Source organism: Gossypium hirsutum, chromosome A12, assembly GCF_007990345.1.
Source record: "Gossypium hirsutum isolate 1008001.06 chromosome A12, Gossypium_hirsutum_v2.1, whole genome shotgun sequence".
NCBI lineage: Eukaryota > Viridiplantae > Streptophyta > Magnoliopsida > Malvales > Malvaceae > Gossypium > Gossypium hirsutum.
In genome coordinates, this window is record NC_053435.1 from 108,338,644 (window position 1) to 108,361,699 (window position 23,056).

General features: G+C 28.8%; 3 protein-coding genes across 6 annotated transcripts; 1 reads left to right on the plus strand and 2 right to left on the minus strand.

The window, feature by feature from the left end:
* Positions 1 to 604: 604 nt before the first annotated feature.
* LOC107930972 (tRNA-specific adenosine deaminase 1) lies at positions 605 to 1,304 on the minus strand. Its single transcript, XM_016862752.2, has one exon. It carries the CDS (start codon positions 1,103 to 1,105, stop codon positions 695 to 697), a length of 411 nt encoding a protein of 136 aa, XP_016718241.1. The 5' UTR covers positions 1,106 to 1,304; the 3' UTR covers positions 605 to 694.
* A 7,163-nt stretch (positions 1,305 to 8,467) lies between these two features.
* LOC121211487 (ethylene-responsive transcription factor ERF117) lies at positions 8,468 to 9,013 on the plus strand. Its single transcript, XM_041084253.1, has one exon. The coding sequence runs from the start codon at positions 8,468 to 8,470 to the stop codon at positions 9,011 to 9,013; it is 546 nt and encodes a 181-aa protein (XP_040940187.1).
* A 3,800-nt stretch (positions 9,014 to 12,813) lies between these two features.
* LOC107931064 (carbon catabolite repressor protein 4 homolog 5) lies at positions 12,814 to 17,829 on the minus strand. Of its 4 annotated transcripts, XM_016862848.2 has the most exons (15): positions 17,383 to 17,829; positions 17,002 to 17,165; positions 16,816 to 16,881; positions 16,676 to 16,728; positions 16,408 to 16,506; positions 16,208 to 16,289; positions 15,633 to 15,679; positions 15,070 to 15,157; positions 14,770 to 14,862; positions 14,623 to 14,655; positions 14,381 to 14,478; positions 13,802 to 13,940; positions 13,542 to 13,627; positions 13,383 to 13,467; positions 12,814 to 13,234 (listed from the first exon to the last, which is right to left on the minus strand). In XM_016862848.2, exons 1-15 carry the CDS (start codon positions 17,711 to 17,713, stop codon positions 13,166 to 13,168), a joined length of 1,533 nt encoding a protein of 510 aa, XP_016718337.1. In that variant the 5' UTR covers positions 17,714 to 17,829; the 3' UTR covers positions 12,814 to 13,165. The 4 variants fall into 4 exon arrangements, 3 of the variants coding, with proteins under 3 accessions (XP_016718337.1, XP_016718338.1, XP_016718339.1); XM_016862849.2 differs by lacking the exon at positions 16,408 to 16,506; XM_016862850.2 differs by lacking the exons at positions 16,208 to 16,289; positions 16,408 to 16,506 and adding an exon at positions 16,159 to 16,207 and having other exon boundaries at positions 17,383 to 17,815.
* Between the last annotated feature and the right edge of the window lie 5,227 nt (positions 17,830 to 23,056).

Here is a 23,056-nt window from a genome sequence, read left to right on the forward strand (position 1 = left end):
AATTAAATATATATTTTCACTTTGATATCTGCTCAAATTAAAGACTACTAATATTGTAAACTGAGTTTTAATTTAGTTAGCATCGACATTAGTATTAATATAGAAGTATGCGGATTTAAACATGTTGAAATGTATTTATAAATTGAGAAAAGTTATAAATAATTTTAGAGATTATATTAAAAAAATTTACTGGCATATTTTTATTATTTAATTTAATAATTAGCTTTAATTATTTATTTTTTCAAATATTTCTAGTATAGATATAATATAATCATAATCACAAAATACTTCTAAAAAAATAAGCCCAAAACGGATCATTAGCAATAATTAGCTTTACGTTTTTTTTCATTTGTTTTCTTTAAAAAAGCTGTTATTTTTTTATTTGACCGTTTTTTTCCTTCTATTCTAATATTAAAACGAAGAACAGATCATCAACTTGTGAGAGACATGAAGAAGAATTTTGCTTTTTTTAATTTTCGTTTTATATGCTGATTTACTTTACAATGATAATATATTAAAAATAACGTGAAAATGGATGAAAATGAAAGTATTTTTACTATTTTTCTTAAACATATAAAAATAAAATTTAGTTGAAGTACGTACGTCCATAAAAAAAAAACCTTCAATTAGAATAAAAAGGAAAAAAAAATACATATGGAATTAAACCACCGCCGTTCGGCGGCGGTTTTCATGATCAGCTAATCGGATCCTCCTCTTCCTCCGGCGCTTCGTTTAAGTCCAAAGCACCGTTCTCCGCCACGGCTTCCCTTCTGTTATTATTATTATTATTATTATTATTATCGTTGTTATTATCGATACCATCCTTGACGTCATCGTCATCTTCATCGACTGCCGCAACCGTTTTCTCAGACTCCACCGCCGCCCTCCACCCTTCGCTTCCTCCGCTTTTGTTGAAATACTTAACCACCGCTTTCATTTTCCTCAGTATAGCGAAGAACTCCTCCACTTCCTCCTCTTCTTCCTCGCCAACGCTGCCTTCTTCTTCCTCTACCTTCGTCACCTTCTTCTTCTTCTTGTTCGTTGACTCCATTGTTACTCCTCCTTTCCTTTCTTTCTCGCTCCTTTTCCTCTTCTCCTTCTCCATAACTCTCCTAAATCTAAATTTTTCACAAAATATTTGAAAATTTCTCCTCCTTTCTAACGTATCAATAGTTCCTTTATGGCCAATAAAATTTCCAAAAAGAAAACACACAAAGGAATTTGATCTGGTTTTTAAGAGTGGGAGGGTGAATGGATTTCTTATATTACAACGGCCATGACTAACATAAACAAAGTCATTCTTTAACCCATTTTTATTCTCTTTCTTACTTTTTTTTCCCTTTAATTATTTTAATTAATTATACTAATATCATAATTCATAAACTTTTGATTCTGTTGAAAAATACAACAAATATTTATATTGTAGAAATCTTTAGACAAACCATCTCAATCTTTTTTTATAAATATTTTCATCCATACAATAAATGTACCGGAACAATAATTACTTTTTATTTATGGAAAAAAAATTATCTACTTATTTTTATTATGATTTTTTACTTATTTCCTATATTTAGATTAAATTCCAACACAATTTTTACATTGTATAATAATATTAGATACATTGTTAATAAAATTTTTAAATATTAAAAAATAAATATTTAATTAGCAAATGCTGACCTTAAATTTAAATGCAAGAGTTTACTAAAGTAATATTTAATATTGAGGTTGATCACTTGATTGTCCATCTTTTAAAAATAATTATTATTTTATTTATATATTGAATATTTGGTTTTTCGAAAATTTCAAATATGCGTGTAAATGGTAACGCATGGCCAATAACTTATATGAACCCGACACAATCTCTTTCATCCTTTTGATGGCGTTGTAATGACGTCAGCATAGTTACGTAAGCACACGTTATGGAGTGGGTATCATGGGTACTAATGAAATGCTTGAAACGATAAGGACAATGCATCACGCGCATAGTCGGCAACGCGCTAACACTGTAAATGTAAGAGGGAATAATAATAGGTGGGCCCACTAGAACAATGGTGCTAGTCGACTTTATATTTGTCCGAAATGTAGGAAGGGAAAGGGTAACGTCTATGGTGATATTTTATTATAACGGGATTTTGGGAGTTTTTTTTTTAAATAATAATTGTGGCTGAGAGATAAAAGTGCGAAAATAGTACTCGTTTAATCAAGTTATATTAGAAATAAGAAAATTGTAAGTAAAAGTATCAAAGTCCCCGTCGTACTATGATTCAAATTATATTTTATTATTTTTATTTAAAAACAAGTAAATTAATTATTAAATTGTTATATGTTAGATTAAAGAGTAAATTAATTTTTTTGGTAAAAATATTATTTTTTATTGTTAAAAATTAGTCTCTATATGTCAACATGAGGTATACATGGTACACCATGTGTAACTATATAGTTATTCTATCAACCACAACAATTTTTAACAGAAAAAAATAAATGAAATTTTCAACATAAAATATTAGTTTGCTTTTTTATCTAATGTACAAAATCTAATTTCCCTTTTTAGTAAAGGGGGTAAAATGTAATTTGACTACTTTTACTGTAAATTGTACTGGTGACTGGAACATGTTAAATTGGTTATCGAATACATTGCTTTTATCTGAAAATAAGTTTTCTCATTCTTTATTGTTGAAACCAAGTGAACTGGTTAAAGGTAAACGTATGCTTCTCAAATACAAATCTTACATGGTATGATCAACGGTAGATTAGTGTTTATTGTTTTCTTTTTTTTTTTCAATTGTTGATTTAAAAAGAACAGACTATAATGGATCTTTAAATAGATGCCACCGAGTTAGAGTGAAAAAATTTAAGTTTGAAAGATGTGTTTGGACAAAAAAATTAAACTTATGTAAAATGTGGATCAAGCTTCTTGTACTTAGCTTGAGTCGACCCATTTTCAAGTTTTTAATATGTTTTTTTTCCCTTTTCCTTTATATATTATGTAATTTATAAAGTAAATATTTAATAATATGTTAAGTTTATACTTTTAAAAGTAAAAATAACTTGAGTTGCATTAAATTAGATTGAGTTAACCATTTACAAATTTAAATAGGTTCAAACAAAAATTGACTCATATTTCGAATCGGGCCAAACTTGAAGTTTTAAATTTAGTAGCTATATTTTTATTCTTATGAATTTAATCACTCTATTTTTTAGATTTTAAAATTTAAATTTAATTATTAACACTATTAATTTTATTGATGGGACATTTTGACATAAAAAATACTCATCGGTAGTCATACAACTAAAAATTGATGTCGTAATGAACATAAATTTAACAAAATAATTTTAACAATGTTAATAGTTAGACTTAAATTTTAAAATCTAAAAAGTAAAATGAGTGAATTATTATAAAAAGAAAGTTGAGGAATTAAATTCCTAATTTATAAAGAGCCCGAAAGATTTATGGTACATTTTAACCAATTATATATTGTATTGACACCCACAAACATCGCTTAAGTACTACAAAAGAAAAAAAAAAAGTAATGCGCGATTGTTCAATACGCGGGGAGTGAGGGACGGTGCAACGTGGCACTGTAAAGAGAGAGAAATTTCCGCGATGATTCATGAAGACCTTTCTTAAAACTAAGGTCAACATTTTTATTTGTAAGAATTTGGAAGTTATAAGCTGTAGCTCAATGTAGAGTAAGCGCTTGAGAATCGAATTGTATAGCCGTTTAAAGTTTGAATGGATTGGTGGAAGTCATCTGCATCGTAGATCAACAATATTTGAATTTGAATTTGTCTTCCTTAAATAAAAAGGAACAGGAAAACAAAGGCAAAAAGTGATTGATTTGAAATTTGGGCAACTTACTGCCCATATCAATTAAGAATCTCAAAAAGGGTTTTGGTATTAATATTTAATTTAAATTAATAATATTCCAATAATTATAAAAAAAGTGATACCCACATTATCAGACAAGAAAAATAAATATATAAAGAATATAAAATCGACAATAAAAATTAAATTCGCACTTAAAGGATTTTAATTTAAATTAATAATTTTCAGGGAAAGAGGAATTTTTGCCAACACCACCTTTCCGTTTCGTGACAACTTGTACGTCGCTATGCCATCTATCTAACTCTGTATTAGAATGACAAAATATGGCAACAAAATTGGGAATCCTTTGCACCGTGCTGAGGCTGACCCCACGTAGATCAAAAGAACCACAAGCTTACTGAATATTGCTTACAATGGTGTCCTAGATGTTAACAGCATTGTCGATAAATTATTGTTAATCCTCCTCGTATGCTCAATCAATAGTCTGTTGCGGGACGCTCAAGTCTCTGCATCAAATTTAGCTTAAAGCTCCCTCGCTACTAGTTCATTCCATGCATGCTTAAGCTTGCCATTCAACTTCGTAACTTTGGTCTCAAGATTGATAACCGGAGTTTCAAGATGGCAACCTTCACTCATATGCATCAAATTATTGACGTTATTCTCTTTCTCATTGAAAAACCTCTTCTTCCGCGAGTTTAACCTCTTGCTTACATGTTTTAGCCTTTTGCTCCTCAAAAGGTGAGGGGTTTTTTCACATTATTCAACTCGAATGAATAATGCTAAATTGCATCCTTTAGATCTTTATTCTTTGCTAGCATTAACTCAACCTCAAGCGAAGAGTTAGAAAACCCTATTCTAAGCAAAAGGTGACCTTAGAACCCTCTCCATCTATCCTAGCAAGGCAGGCAAGAGCCCTCAACACCAACACCAATTACCAAAGGCAAATTTAGGGGACTGGCAGGGCCCGTCCCTCTAAAAAGAAAAAATATTATTTAAGTACTTTAAAAAATTTTAAAATTGTAACATCCGCGTTTTAACTCGGGGTTAGGTATAGTGATAAATCGGGTTAAGAACTAGTGTAAAATTTTTGAAATATAATAAATAGAAATTTTAAGTATTAAATTAGGAAATATATAGATCCAATAAGAAATTAAAAAAAAAAACTCTTTAGATAGAAAATTTTAAAATAGATACATTGATTTAGTTGAAAGAATAAAGAAATTGTTGTTGCCAAAGTAGGAAAAATATTAAATTAGGAGATTTATAGTAGTAGAGGAAAGGAGTAAATAAAGGATTAAAAAGAAATTTAACCAAAGTGTGGTATGAGTCACCTAGGAAATATGAAAGATGAGGAAGGACAAAGTGGTAATTAGCCAAATAGATATTTATTAGATGTAGTGATGATGGTAAAAGTATAAAGATGAATGGCTTAAGGACTTATTAGCAATTTGACCATTTTAATTAAAAAGTGAAATATTTTAGTAGAATAGTGTAGAAAAGTGGAGAAAAGCGCTCAAACACTAAACCGTCGCTACTTCTCCTTCTCCCCTCAACTTCCATCCAACTTTTTTTTTAATTACCTTCATGTCCTTCTACCATTGTTGAACCGTCCAAGCTTCAAACCTTCATTTTTCTTTGAAATTTCCTTAGTAAAAACCAAAGAGAAGACTAGTGAACAATTTTATTTCATGAGAAAATTTTCATAGATGGATTAAAAGAGAGAAAAGCATGAGTTAAGTTTTTGGGTGTTCAAAGAGCTAAGGTAAGAAATAATAAATTATCATACCATACATGTTTATTTATATTAAATAGTAAAGTCACTTTATTGTAGTTTTAATATATAAATGTTAATTAGTTAACTTTTGGGTAATATGTAAATGGTAGACCATTGTTCAAAGTGTTTAGTTACGTTTAATACCTAGATAATTTATGTTTTGGCTGGAAATGTAGTTGGAATATGTAGAGCAGAATGTCAAGTCGCAATGTCAAGTGTACGTTGTCGCTACAAGATCAGGCCACCACATTATGTCACGATGTTAAGCATAGTTTTTGGAGACGAGCCCAAAATAGTATGTTGCATTGTGACGAGGAACCCACTAAGGCTACCACGTGAACTTAAACTTTTAAAAATATTACAGTTTAGTCTTAATTCAATTTCGAGTTGAAATTAGAGCTTTCGTAAGTTTGTATATAACCTGTAAATGAATACGAATTGTTGTATATGCTTGTTTTATTAATATTTTAATGTTAAAAGTTTTACATCAAACTGTAATTTGATCATAGTAGTCTTAACAATAAATGTGACATCTTATAATTTAAATTCGACGATCGAGTCGAGTATAAGATATTACAAAAAAAAGTCACATATGACATATATATCCATCACATTTAAAAAACACATTGTCTAATTTCTTCAGGTCAATTCCAACAGTGCCTTAAGTTAACACTGCCACCCTATTATGACACCAATGGAGTAGGAAACTCAATGATCGGAACTTGTGTCTAACCTCCATTCCTCTATAAACTCCCCTTCATCCCTTCATCATTGAGGTAAAGTGGACAATAAATCTATGTGGCACTTTCCAAAATCTCTACCACATTCACTTTTTTAAAACTTCCAAGTTTGGCAGCTCTCCGTAGATTCGACGACGTGAGCTGCTTCCATCATAACAACTCTTTACACCCTCCTCTTTAGTGTGAACTATCACAGCCACCCACCCCCAACTTTTATGGTGTAACAAACAAAATAAAATTGTTAATTTTATAAATAATTAACTAGATCAATCTAGAAATTGTAATTAAACCTCAATTATACTAGTTCTTGTACCTATATTTGTACTTATAAACTCTGAACTCTCAGAAGAAAAATTAGGATTAATATATTATTTGGTACATGAGTTTGGCTTTACTGTCAATTACTTATATTTTTACTAGAGTTTTTTTGTCCCACTTAAAAACACAAAATTAACTTCAATGGTTAATTTGATACTTGAGCTATTTTTGTCCCAATTAAGAGCTTGTGTTTTTTTTTACTATGACACATGTATCAAATATTCCTTCGGTCATATAATACCATTTAATATAAATATCAGATTAAACATTAAAACTAAATTTAAATACCAAATTAAATATTAAAACTAAAAATCAAATCATATATTAACCTAAGAGTTATTTTTGGGACTTACATGTCGCGCAAAAAATTAGAAGTGATTCTCGATTGTAGATTGGACATTCGGTGGGGCGTTGTGGTACATGCAAGTTGGCTGAAAAAATGGGCCACATTGGAATTCCATTGGACAATATGAAATAGTATATATAAATATTTAAAAAATGTGAAAAGCATTATCTGTTGAAAAATAATAGTAACGAATAAAAAACATTTTTTTTGTTAAAACTTTAAAAATGTGAAAAAGCATTTTTGTTGAAAATATTTAAATTGATAATTTTATTAAATTGTTTTGATATTTAATGATTAATTTAAAATTCAGATCACAGTTTGAGATTATTAATATCATAAACTCTAATTTATTTAGAATGTGTTTGAATGAGCGGAATGTTTATCTACGATTAATGTAAAGATAACGATGATGATAATATTAGATATTATAACAGTACTGTAGCGTGAGACAAAAAATAACTAAATGTACTGCATTGTTCATCCAAACTTACCTTTAATAAAAATGGTCTCATTATTGCAAACACAATTTATCGAAAAGATACGATGATGATAATAAAGAAAACAAATGGTATAGTAAATAGAATATAAAATAGTTCAAATTTTAAGAATTCTGTATTTAAAATTAATTGATTAATTATTGAAATTATATCTATTACTATGTTATATCAACTTATAGATTAAAAATCTTAAATCTCTACTTATTATATGTAATTAATATTTGAAGAGGCTTAACCAATTAAAAACTTAATTTAATTATTACTAAAATTAATATAAAATTATTTTAAATAAAAGGCATTAATGTTTTATTTCTAACTTAACTGTTATTGAGTTAACTTGTAACACCAAATTTAATTAAAAATATAAATTATTTAAGTAATTTAATTTAAAAATTATATTAAAAAATATTAAAATAACTAATAAGAGTTTAATTAAAATAACGTAGTCGATGCTTTGAGGATTTGGGTGTTTGAAATTTATTTTGGGTTTTTTTAATAAAATTTTAAATATTTGTCCAAGTGAATTAACTCAGTTTTTGAATTTATGAGTTGAAGATATTCTTACCTTTACTACCAAAAAAACAGATTTTTTGTTACCTTTTATAATGGTCGGTGAAAGAATTTATGGTATTTTCTTGATAATCAAATTTGTCAAAACATAGTCAAATATTTCTTTATTTCATTGACTTTCTCAGTTAATTTAAAATCAATAGTTCGAAGGGAGGGAAACAGAGCTGTGTTTAACTTTAAACACAATGCCAGCCTTTGAACCCTAAAATCAATGTTTAAACTCAAGAGAATTCGAAAATTTCAAAGAAGTTTCGAATCAAATACACCGATCCCAATGCTACAGATTCATCTAGTGAGGAAGAAGAAGAGAATCAAATTGTGGGTATTAAACGAATCGTCAAAGAGATTTCTTGGTCAACCGTCGTTTCAGATAATGACTTCACCAGTTCTGCTTCAATGGCGGCGAAGGGTGTTCGAAAAAGGCCTTGGGGTAAATTCGCTGCTGAAATTAGAGATCCTTTTACAAAGAAACGATTATGGCTTGGCACTTTTGATACTGAAAAGGAAGCTGCCGTTGTTTATAATAAAAAGAAACGTGAATTTCAAATTATGGCGGCGGTGGCGGAAGATGAGTTGTATTGTCGACGGTCGCCGTCATCGGTGCTTGATGTTTGTGTTGGTAAGGTTGAAGATGAAACGGATATGAAACGGCACGTGGTGAAGAAAGTTGTGAAAGAAAGTAAAATTATCGAGCCATGTAAAAGGACTATTGAAGAAGATGAAGTATATGTTAATGCTGTTTGGGACGATGTAGGATCGGTTATGGAGTTATCATGGGAACCTCCGCCGCCGTTATGGGATGAGGAGCTTTTGGGGCCTTGTTGCCTTCAAGATACGGTGGATTACGAGCTGACGTTGCCGGAGAATCTGCCGGAGATTGAAATTGACTTTGTGCAAGATATGGCTTGGGTGGATGAATTATTCAACGTGGAAAGCAAGTAAAACTCAATTTTGTTAGTGTTGTTGCGGGAATTGTTAATTTTTGGGAGATGAGGCCTCTGTATTTCTTTTATAAAATAGAAATAGTTTTTATATTTTTATTTTAAACAATTTAACTTTTTTATTTTTTATATTTTAAATTTTAAATTTGATTATTAATACTATTATTTTTTTATTAAATTTATTAGTATAACATTTTGAAATTAAAAAAATTATTAGCTTAATAATAATATAACTAAAAAGGGAAATTAAATTTTTAAAAATAAAATAAGAGAAATTAAATTTTAAAATTTGCGAGCAAGAACTTATATCATATTTTAATTGAAAACTAATATTGTGATTGTATTTTCTTAACAGATAATTATAACATTTATTTAAAAAATTTAATTTTGAAAATTTTAAAAATTTGAATTTTATTATAGTGATCTAATAGTATCATGATATTGACATCATTTTTAAATACATCATGATTATCTGATAATTATTTAATAAGTGTTATTAAAAATAAAATGTTTTATTAAAAAGAATTAAAATAATTGTATATATCAAATCATAATTACAAATTTAAAGGTGCATAGTATTTGAGGTTGAATTATGGGGCATTTTAGATGGTCTTCTTGTTTTGCTTACTAAAGATTTCAGAAGGGCGATAATTCGGTTAGATAATCAAAAGGAACCACAATGCTTAGAAGGAACCAACAGATTATGAGAGATGAAGGATAATGGTTGATTAGGTATATTCCTAGAGAAAATAATGTAGTGGTTGATTGTTTGGTCAAGTTGAGTTTAGTATGGAGGTCAAGTCTTCAGATTTTTGATGATACGTCAAATGAAGTTTTGGAATTTTTACAACAGGACAAAGTTAGTGGTGCTTTTGTTCAATTTAATCAGATGTAATTGTTGTCTCTTGTTTATCACAAAAAAAAACGGTATATATATTAAAATCTTATAAAAAAATCAAATAAAGGAAAAAAAAACTTTTTATATAAAATTAGATCAGTTAGTGATTAGATTGATTAGATTCTTTCCGACAATCCATGATCATACTACTTATGAAATTATGACTAAAATGTAAAATATTAATTTAAAGTTTTAATTTTTTTGGTACATTGCATTTTATAAAGTGATTGATAAATGTAAAATTTAAATTATAAAAAAATATTATTTTTTTATAGAAAATTTTATTAAGTGATTTTATTTAAAGAAATAAATCATTAAAAATATTAATTTAAAAAAAATCTAATTATAATATCCTTTACTGAATAGACTTATTTATTTTTTACTAGATCCTTTACTGTATAATATCCTTTATTGAAGACTCACACAATTTATTATTATTAATTATATCGATAAAATGAAATAAAAAAGTGTAATTTCTTATTCCTTTGCGTAAAATAATTACCATATATATGAAATAAATATAGGAAGAGGAAGAAAAAGCTTTGACTTGAAGAACAAGCAAACACCCAAAAACTTTTAATCCATTGTCATGGTTTCAATAAGAAAGATATAAATAATAAAAGAAAAAGAGAAAAAGTTTGAGCATCCAAAATACGCGGTGTATATAAGGTTTTTATGTCAATTTGTGGACCGCTCAAACGAGATTGCTTTCTTCTTACTCCCTTTACCGTATTAATAATAATGGTCCATTTTCCCTACTCCCACTATCACCCTTGGACTAGGACGCGCGAATTTAGGCTTTAGAATATAACATTTTCAATAAATATTAAAAAATAATGAGGCTATTATATTATTTACTATGTTAGCTCCCTTTGGTATTTGAATTTTGAGATTTTCTTTATTTCAGTATTTAAGTTTGATTAGTGATGGTAACAGGGTGAATTTTTGCTCACTTCGACCTTAACCGATACTCTACTACTATACCCTGAGCTCATCCAACCTCAAGCTTAAACAAATTTAATCCACCTCGAACTTGAACATAAATTGTATTCTCGACTTGATTCGACTAGAGTTTAAATTTTTTACTTGAAATTATGATTAATTAAATTAAAATATATATTTTAAAAAGAGACCATGCTTCGTATAAAATAAAAGAACGAAAATGAGAGGGAGACTTGAAAAAATAAATTAAAATGAGAGAGAGAGAAAGAAATTAGTGTGAAATGAGATTAAAGGTGGTAAATTGAAGTTGGTAGTGATAAAGTTTAAGAATATTTTAACCTAATTAATATTAAAAGATATATAAGGATAATTTTGTAAATATCTTGGGGCGGGGTGGTTTCATGTTAAAAAAACAAATCGACCCTATTGGATTAGATTGGCTCAAAACTCATTGATATCGGGATTTTTTTTTTACCCTCCCTAAGTTTATAGCAACATTCTATATTTTGGGCCACATGACGTCTTTAAAGGGCGATTCTAGCAAAGAACTCTTAAAATGTAAAAAATTACTTTTGGCTCTTTAAAATTTACAATATTTTAATTTAGTAAAAAGTAAAATTATATTTTGATTCTAACAATAATGAAATTTTAATTTAATATTTTAAAAATTATAAAAAATAAAATTATATTTTAACTCTTATAAAAATATATAATTTAATTTCAACTCCTTAAAAATTTTCTAACTTCAATAAATATGTTAATTTAAATATTGAAATCAGACTCAAATACCAAATAATATAATAATTATAAAAAAAAAAACATATCTAAATGCAACTAAAACGGTACAAGCAATAATTTCACAACCATATTTGTAGCCTTACCTATACATAATAATATTGTTGTCATGCATTTCCTAACCGAAATGTAACCAATACCTTTACCACCTCTTCAGTGTACACCCACTTCACGTCCTTCAAGAATTACTATTATTTTCCTTCTATCAATTTTAATAAACACGAGGAAAAAGGTCGTACTCTTGAGGTTGACAACCTTGTGCGACATTAAATCTAACATATCACGTAAATTTATCATGCAAGTAATATATTGTATTCCATTTATTTAATTTTAATATTATAGAGATTTTAATATATACATATCCTCTTTAAATTATTAATAAATTTATATTTTAATTATTTAATTTTAAAAATTTATAAAATGATTATTAAATTTTTAAAAATTTTCTTTTAAATCATCAAATAATTTTTAACAAATTATTTGTATCACTGGTCTATTATGTTTTCCTTTTCAATGTTCAAGTATCGAGCTCCAAATGACAATTAAATAATTAATATGATAGATTAATATCCATCGACGAATAAAAAAGTATACCTTAAATTTAATTCGATCAAACAGCCAGTGTTGGAGATTAAAAAAAAAACTGTTAAAAAATTTTGATATGCAAATTCACAATATTTAATTGTTTCGTAAAAAAAAATTAAACTGTAGAACGAAAAAAGCCAGACAACATTAATTTAATGATTGTTTTATAACTTCTTAATAGTTTAATAATATATTCATGCATTAATACTGTTTTTTTTTACAAATACATAATAAAATAAAATCAATACATAGAAGACAACATAATTCACATCACAATTATACGTGATGAAACTAAAAATTATGCTTAGTAAAACTCCAACTCAAATACTAAAAGAAAAAAAAATTAACCTTCCGTTATCAGTACAAGACCTCATTAGCTTTTCAATTTATTTTTTTGTTAATATCATGATTTTAATTAATATTTTTCCTTATTGGTTTAATCTCAAATCTATGTCTCAATCCACCGGCGAAAGCCCTAAATCAAATAATAAATCAGTCAGTTTAAATCAAATCAAATTCTTAATCACTAGCAAAAAAAATCTGAAAACTGGTTTTACAGCCACAAACTGTAATCAAATCAATAGAACAAAACTATTTCCACAATTCTCATTAAATAACAATCTAATATCGACTTACATCAGGATTAAAAGTTAAAACACCGAATCAGATAAAATTAGAAATAAAAAAATAAAAAAATTGCATTATCTACAAATGATCTATTTGGCTCACCTGCATAATTCATAATGGCACTTCTTTGTTTTCCATATAAATATAGAATCCGGCTCCGGCTCCGGTACATCAGTAGTTTTCTTCGGAGAAAAATTGAATGATTTTGCGTTTTTCTCCCTATGCATGTCAAAGAGGATATTTCTACATAATTTTCAGATCCCCAAGAAAACCATAATGTTTATAACTCCATAGAAAACATAACAATCAGGGTTCCTTGCAATCATCAGCAAAGGCCAATTCACATACAAGAGCAAGATGGTCGCTACCCCACCTCTGCAAAGTCATAAATTCTCGATTAATATACCAAGAACTCGACTCATTATACACTTTGTTAATCGATTTATAACTAACATCCCCCACATGGGATGTTAGTACAGCTATGTAATGCTCAACCAAGCTCACTAAATTGAACAAGGGGTACCTCACTAGGAAGGCTTGCATTCCTTCTCAATACGTCTACAGGCAATGTGTCGAGAACTTTCACAGGAATAAGTTCCCCTGTATGCCTGAACGAAACACTGAAGTTGGTAACTGAAAGTTCCTGAAATATGTGGACATTTTCAAAATGCAATCGTTATACCATATATAATCTACAGTTCCCATAAACTTGGAGTGGTACGATGTTGCCGAGGGCTCTCCATGACTATCTCTTGTTCCATGGCTCCCCTAGAAAAAGAAAAACCACTATTTATTAGACAAAAAGAACCAAAAAGAAAGTTTGGATTCAAAATATTAATTACGAATCATACAAGACGATCATGGCTTTCTTGAAAGGCCTAGCCATTTATTTCCAAAGTCCAAAATTATAATGAGAGAGCAAAGGAGCTTGAAAAAACATACAGGAGCCCCAAGATAAGCACTGGAAAGGTTTAATTTGTGCTGCAGATGAGTGACACCTTTATTGCCAGTTGCAAGAACTAATTCTTCATCACTCCATGAAGATGTTAACTGCCTGGAGAAAGGCGTCCAAACATGGTGTCTGATATACCAAATCCAGTTAAAAGCAAATAAAACAAACGAAAGCTATGTTATTTATTGCATCCAAAAAGTATACATACAAAAACTAACCTCATATGCACTCGCTCACATTAGTGTATAACAAGAAGTACTTGTACAGAAGGTCTTTTAATATAGGATTCTGAAATTGACCTCAGCAAACAACTTTTTATCATTTTTATTAAACTACCTTATCAATTCAAAACTGAATTGCTTTCAATGAACTCAACTGCGACAATTTCACATTTTCCAATATATCAATGGATATAAAATAACATCAGTGAATATCCAACTTAATTCATAATTAAGCTGATAAGTTCAAAACTGTGCAAGGAAAGTGAGCCACTTCAGATTCGTTTCTCAGTCTCCTTTCAAAAATGCTTCAAAATTTTAAAAGAAATCTAATATATATATATATAAAACCTGTCTATATCCTTGTTTTGAGCTCTAATTTTTCTTCTCTGCGATGAATGTTCAAGTTGCCCTGAAATCTGTCGGCGATCATGGAGTTGGATATTGAGCTACAAAATGAAAATCAAACTACAATTAATGATGCATATAGCCTGTCAATCAAAATAATACCTCTCAGTTAAAAAAAAAAAAAAACAAGAATACTTAAAGGATGTGGACTTCAAACTCTACAATCTACAAGAACCAAAACTCACCTCAGATGATGCCAGAAATTGATACATAGCACTCTGGAGACAAGATGAAAACAAGCTCAAGATACAAATGGGCCAGCAGAAACTAGATAACTAATTGAATACTGAATCCGTATGTATTCATGTAGTGGTTAGATTGCATGACCCCACCTGAGGAATGCTGTTAAAATCTCCTACAAGTATAACGGGGATGTTGCCCCATTCTTGTGATAGCTTGTAAGCCTTCTCAAGAAACAGCCGGACCTAAACCATTGCATGTCATATTTCTAAGCATCAACAGCTTCAATAATAAAAGACAATGGATCCTAAATTAGAAAGATTCCCCCACCCTCCATAATTTTTTTAAAGGAAAAAGGCACAGGCAAGAACGTTTAGCATAAGAGGACCTGGCATTAATTTTTTGGTGTAGAAAAATAGCAAACATCATGCTGAGCACTCAGTAGTCAGTACCTGGCCCAGCTTTATGTCTCCACGGTTTGGGTTGAACAGCACATGTATATTCCCAACCAATAATCTTCGACTTCGCATTTGTCTTTTCCTGTATATTCAGTTTGCAAGAAAAGGTTTTTAAAAATTAAAAAAATTCACCCAACTAATTATCAATGAAAATTTTCCTCTTAGCCATAAAACACATATGTGACTTTCTTAATACTTTACCGTCCAAGTAAAGCCATATTTTATCTAAAATTTGTCTTAAGTTCAAACTAAATCCCATCAATCATCACTAAGAGGCATGGATAAAGGGGAACAAACTTACGAACCTTGATGATTCTATGGTATACTCCTCGATCCAAAAGTTACCAATTACTACATTTTCTTTATTTAACCCAAATTCATTTAAGTGATAACAACATTCATTTTTTAATCTTATTTTGATAAAATAGTAAGCTAAAGTTAGTTAATTTAAAAAATTAAAAGTATATCAATAAAAAACTGACCAAAGGTTACCAAACACAAGTAATTCCTACTGCAATCTATACAAAGTAGGATGTGGCAAAAAAGTTTAAACTTACTTTGATGGTTTTGCATGTGAACTAGACTCCGATTGATGTCGATTCATCTGTATAATGAGAATTATTAAACATCCAGGCAAGGAACCACAGAAATTTACCGCTAAAATAAGTATATACAATAGTAATGGATATGTAATAATTATAGAAAGAGAGAGAGAGGACAATACCAGATTATGTCAAGGGTTCAATTGGTAAAAGTAACAGAATAAATGCTTAGGTTAAGACTTTTATCAAAGTTTGAGGTCATATTTTATCACTAAGCCAAAAATAAAGACATGATAATTGTAAAAGTTAGAAGACCTAATATCTTTAGCAGGAAATGGATGGTAGAATTAGAAAAACCAACTATCTCCGCAATTGATAAATTTCCCAAACATCTTTTAGAAATCATCAAAATGAGGAAATGCCTTGAGGGGAACAGAAAATTACATAATTTAGCAAAAGCTCAAGAAAATCAACCAGCTTAATAGAATTAAAACAATTAAGGTTTAACTGATTGGATAAACGACAATGTACTAAAACCTACAACAAGAGGGTGAGATGAGCCATGCAGCAATACATCAGCCCCTAAATACCTTCAAAACACAAAATTGTGCAACATTGTTACGAAGGTCAAAATCCTGGAACTCTATATTGTCTTCATGCAATAGGGTAAATCTGCATTCGGAATATAACATTTTACAAGTTGGATATAGCACAGATGAACACTGAAAAAGACAACAAGATAAATGAAACGATTTTAATAAAATATAAGCTCAAAAGAAGTGAAACAAACTTTGGAAGGGCCAACTCTATGTAAACAAAAGCCATAAGCATATATAACTGCTTGCGACATCTCTCCAGATGTTTATTAAGCAAATGAGGTGAGAGTAGACTGTCATGACAAATAAAATAGTTGCGATAATAATAGCTCATATTTATCTTCAACACATATGAAGAATAAGCATCTAGGCATTTACAATTATAGGCAATAAATGTTGCATTTGGCAAAAATAGAAATTATATCAAATCAAACTTATATTAAAGGAGGTTGATAAGATTACTTTTTTTCAGTCCAGAATAAAGCACAACCATCACATGCATCACCCGTGCGAACCTGGAGTAATTTGTAATTACAATTGTGTTAGTAGAAGAAGTTATAGCTACTGGACTGGGGGAAAGCACATAGAAAAATTTAGTATACCTTGTAAACACCTTTAAAGCCATTTTCATGCAGAAGATCATCCAAATCCTTAAAACGATCAACCTCCTACAGAAGTAAGAATGGACTATAAGAATATAACCAACAAATAAATTGTCAAGTCTCGCTGACTTCGACTAGGCGAATGTATTTGATTTTAATCTTATATCAAAAGAATCATAAACTCACCTGAAAACACAGGATGTCAGCATTGTAATGATTGACCTCCTTACATATTAGGTCTTTACGTCTATCCCACTTTAAGAACTTTCGCGGGACATTAAGATACAAATCGGGATGCTTTGCTGCATTTTCCACACCAAGTATATTATATGAAACAATGACAACTTTATCTGCAAAACAATGGTTCAAAGATTAGGCAAGGATAAAACAATTTGAAAATTAGATGAAAAATTCATCTTCCCAGAATAACTGAGATTCAAATACATTCTTAACTTTCTAGAAAAGGGTAATATAGAGCAGTAGTAATAAATGGTACGGAATGCTAATGCCCAATGCTCTAACTAACCAAAATACACTTACCATAAAATTTATATGAAATTTTTATACCTTTGCAATCAGAACAATCATAGGAAGAGAAGACCCAGTTGCGAGAAGCTTCCGAGCTTCTGAAATTGTTTCTCTTCTGCCACCGTTTGTGCACCCGAGACGACGAAGATGAGCAAGGACGAATGGCGTGGAAACGATTCCAACCCGGCGGGTTTCGTACCGGTTCCGGGTTTAGAGTTAGGGTTTTTGTTTTAGTTTTAGTTTCAGAGGACACCAATTTTTGCCGCTTGGTTTGTCGGTTACAATGAAATTCTTCAAAGTAAATATGCTTCCGTTTAACGGTGGCGCTCGACGTTTCCTCCGGAATAATTCGGCATTCTTTTTTTGTCATGCTGCCGGAGATTTTTTTTTTTATGGATAAGCCGGAGAATTATTCGACGACCGACGATTTTTTTTTTCCCCCCTTGCAGTGAGGCTTGCATACAAAATAGAATAAAAGTATACGATAATAATTTTGTAAAGAATCGGTCCTTTCAAGGCTGAATAATTCGTAGGAGCCTGCTTCATTGAAATTTGGGCCTGTTTATGTAAGCTGCTAACAATGTGTTGTACATGTCCACATGATATTTTCTCATTAAATGGCCTTCGTAGTTTGGCCCATTACTTTGCGGACAAATTTATTTACCAACTTACGCGGCATAATATAACACAAATTATTACCCATTTTAACTCGAAGTATTCTAAAAGTTTTTTATTAAAAATTGAATTGTATTTTATTTTTGTACTTAAAAAAATAGATAAATTTGTTTATATATGTTCTTTCAGTAAAAGTTTCATTTATTTCTACTATTATAAATCAGTCATTGAATGTCAGAACAGGACGTTATATATAACTATTTAATTAGTCTATCAGTCACGCCGATTTTTAATAGTAAATTTGGATAAAATTTTTAACAAATATTTTTTTTCTTAAACTTGTAAATACTAATTTATCTATTTTTTAAACAAAAACGATAAAATATAATTTACTCGATGTCTATTTGACTTTTACCTTATTAAGCTGAACATCTTGTGTCTAATTTCTATTCCCAAATGCTGAATTTCCATCTCCAACTCTCTATTTGAAGAACCATAAACACACCTAGCCAACTTGTGTGTTTAGTTGTTATATTTTAATTTGTTTAAATTTAATCATTATAATTTTAAATATGTCAACTTTAATGTTTGTATCTTATTTTAAAATTTGAAATTTTAATTTTAATTTTAATCAAATAATAATTAAATCTATTTAATTAAATATTAGTATTAGTCTAATGGGAAGTTTTAAAAAGAATCCGACCAAAACTCTGTATTGGGGTGATTCTCCAAGGGTTTGTGGCAGGTGCAATAGCTGCACCATTATCTAATACTGCGAAAAATCTAGGTAGAAGAATATCCTATGAATGGGTGTTATCCATTTATGATATTAATAAATATATTATTATTTTACTAAATTTTTAGAAAAAAATCTACCTACCATTTGATAATTATTATATAGTATTTAAAATATATAGGCTTAAAGCATCATTCTATCTTTAAAGTATATTATTATTATTTTTAATTTATTTTGATATCTAAATCTTTTTTAGCTCAAATTAGTACCTCATGTTACATTTTGTTATTAGTTCACTTCACTACCGTAAAAAAAAAAAAGCACTAATCGAAACTAGGTGATTATGACTGCTAATGCTATGACTAAATGAGTTAGGGTTTGCATAATAGGGTTTTATGCTTTGGCTCACTCGCCCCAATGGTGCGGGATGTTATGTTGCTAGATAAGTGCTAAGTAATAGAACTTTGGCTTCTTGGTTGAGTTTTGAAATTCAACTTCTTTCATTGTAAAAAAAAAAAAGTTCAAATATGATCCAATTAGAATGTGCCATGTGACATTTTTTAATTAGATTAAAGTATCGCGTGATATATTATAATTGGATTACATTTTAATGAGTTTATTTTAATGGTAATAAGACAAATCGATAATAAAATGTAACTTTAGATACCAATCTAAAAAAACCTAAAATGAAAAAAATGATATGCGGAAATTGCAGCCTTTTTTTTCATTTCCTTTAGGGTACAGTACGTATGTTGGTTGGATTAAGTTATATCAATTTGTTGGTAAATATAAATAAGATTATTTGTTAATTTTAAATTTAAAAAAAATTAAAAAACCTATGGACGGATATAAAATTAGGAAATTTAAATCAAAATTATACTATTAATAAATAAAATAAGAACACAATTTACAACAATAGTTTTATACCATTTTGTATCTCTTTGTATAGTAAATATTTTAACGATCTAACCGTTGAATTTATCAATATAATTATTGTAACACCCCTAACCCGTATCCGTCGTCGAAACAGGGTTACAAAGTGTTACAAGTTACCAGTACATACAGAACATTTACAGATTAATCATCAAGCATTCATATTTAAAGCTAGATCATATCTTTATAAAATACCACATTTCAGATGCGCAGAATAAAATACTTGCCTTAGACATTTCAATCCAACTTCATACCCAACAAGCATCATATTGAAACTAGTCATATATATACATGTCATGATATGTATCGTTCTCATACTGTTTTCTTATAAACATATATCATTTATTTCCCTCCTCCTCCTCTTCATTCCACATCCTTAATGTATATAACATTCTTGTAAGTACGATTTCACAATTTACTCATTAATGCTCATATCAAGCTGTTCACACGAGTCATAGTCACTCAATTATTTATAGTTTGAGCTATAGAGCTCCAAATTAAGATCCGTAAATTTTTCCTAAAACTAGACTCACATATAATTCCACCATAAAATTTTCAAAATTTTTAGTTTAGCCAATTAGTACATTTTATTCATTTAAGTTTCCCCCGTTTCACTATCTGACAGTTCTGAACTCTCTTCACTAAAAATTAATTATATCACAGTACGGAACTCGGATAATGTTCTCGTTGATTTCTATTGAAAATAGACTCATTAAGGATTCTAAGCATATAAATTTTAGCCTCTAATTAATTTTCTCCAATTTTTGGTGATTTTCTAAAATCAAAACAGGGGAACCCGAATTCATTCTGACCTTGTCTCACAAAATTCATTATATCTCATAATTTACAATTCAATTTCTTACACCGTTTATTCTATAAGAAACTAGACTCAATAAGCTTTAATTTCATATATTATTCATCCTATAATTCAATTTTTAAAATTTATGGTGATTTTTCAAAGTTAACCTACTGCTGCTGTCCAAAGCTGTTTTAGTTCAAGATGTTTATTACCATTTTTCCTCTAAATTTCACAGGTCATACAATTCAGTCCTTGCTCAATTAGCCCATCTATTAAGATAATTTTTCTCAATTAACATTTTATTCCATCATTCTAAACTATTACACAACCTTTTAAAATTATAATTTTAACACTAAACCTTAATTCACAACTTTTTCACAATTAGGTCCTAAAATCAATTTCTATTGAATTTACTTGATAAAATCATCAAACAACAAAATCAAAGCTTAAAATTCATTTTATTTCATTATAAACAGCCAACACTTATCAATTATAGCTTTTAATTTTGTCCATAAAGTCAAAAACTAATGAATTAAACACTGGGACCTAATTGTAAAAGTCACAAAAACATAAAAATCTCAAAGAAAAGGGCAAGAATTGAACTCACATATGTCAAAGTATGAAAAACCATCAGCTTTCAGACCTCCCATGGCGTTTTTACTGAAGAAATATGATGATATTTCTAGATTTTTTAATTTTATCTTGTTTTATATGTTTAATTTGCAAAATTTCCCATTTTGCCCTTGTTTCTCTTTGTCTTTTTTGCTGATTTTCTTGCCCAATCGTCCAGCCCATACAATTTGGGTCCAATTCATTTTAAATCCCTCCTTTTTAATCACTTAAACTATTTAATCACAATTTAATAAATTTCACACTATTTTCAATTTAGTTCTTTTTAATTAATTGACTAACCAAACGTTAAAATTTTCTAACAAAACTTTAATACTCACTTAATAACGCTCCATAAATATTTATAAAAATATTTATGACTCGGTTTATGAATCTGGGGTCTCGATACCTTGTTTTCAACCCAATTTACCTGATTAATTTTTTTAAATCGAAAAATTCACTAATTTAAAATAATTTTTTTAAGTTCGCGCTTGGCCTATAACTATTATTTGTTAAAATTTCTAAACTTACTCGTCGGATTTAATGATCTCAAATCACTGTTTTCGACACCACTGAAAAATTTGGCTGTTATAATTTTCATACATGTAAATTTTTGAATTGATTCGATCTCTTTATCTTATTTATCTAAAATATTCTATTTATTAATATTTATTGAATGACTAAAAGTCTTTTTATATAAAACAAATAATTAAATTTTTTTAACTTACATAAAATTTAACATATTAATCGTACAAAGATATAGAAAATAATATAAAACCCACTTTAATTTTATATCGATACAAATCAATCTCTTCCTTAAAATTTATATTATAAATAAGTAAAATATGGACACAAATTAGAATAATATTATTAATTATATGATAATCAAGTAATATATGGATTTTAAAGGCTTAATATATATATTGGTCCCTAAAAATTGGTAACCTTTTTTAAATTGGCCCCTAACTTTTTTTATTCTTTAATGTTTAAAATATTTTTTTAATTTTATATTTTTACAATTTCTTGTAATTTACCAAAAACTTAACCAAATTTATTTATTTTTTGATTTTTTAAATATATTCCATTTTTTTATTTCTTTGAAATTTTAACGAAATTTATTGTTTTTATTTTAAATTTATCTATATTCTTTTTTTTATTTTCAATATATATATATTTGAAGTTTTAAAATTTATATATTTTTTTAAACAAATTTTCAAGGTGATTTTTAAAAAAAATTAAGAACGGTTAAAAATGAATACATGTGTCGTCCCCTTCTTTCTCCACGTGTCAGTCTCATACTTGTCTACATCAATAAATTTTTAGAAAAATAAATTATGTTAGTATCGGGACCAATTTATTTAACAAATGCTAACCTTAAAGATCAATATGACAAAAAAAATAGAAGTGAATCTATATATTAAACCAAATTTAAACTAATTTGAAATAAACATAAGAGTATTCACTAGAAAACATCACATTGGCAAGGATGAAGTGCATATATTTCCACCATAAGATCAAGACCGTCCCTTTAATCTACGCCGAGGGAATCCAACGGTTGGGGTTTAAAAGGGGTGTAGATAGGTCAGTGTGGTGTGTGTATCTGGGAAAGCTATTTTAGTTTACGCCTTTTATATAATAATTCTACTGTCTTATTTGTCTTCTTGCACGAAATCAGGAAATAATTAAAAAAAGGGACAGTGCCAAATGTGAATCTGGTGAGAATAAAATGGTACGGCCAAATCTTTACAAAGATTCCATCAAATCTCAATCCGACAACACATGCTACATTGCTATGCGTAGACTACCCTTTATTGTTTGACCCATTGTCTCTATATTTTTGTCGTGTTTATAAAAATTTTCATATATTATTATATTTAAGTAGTTGGTATTTTTCTTTATGTCAAGAGGTGGACTTTTTCCTGATGAATTATTTGAAATGTTTTCCCCTTAAAAGTTAATGGAATGGGGTTTTATTTCTTGATTTTGTAAAAAGTTAAGTAAGTTCAACGGAGTAAAAATTT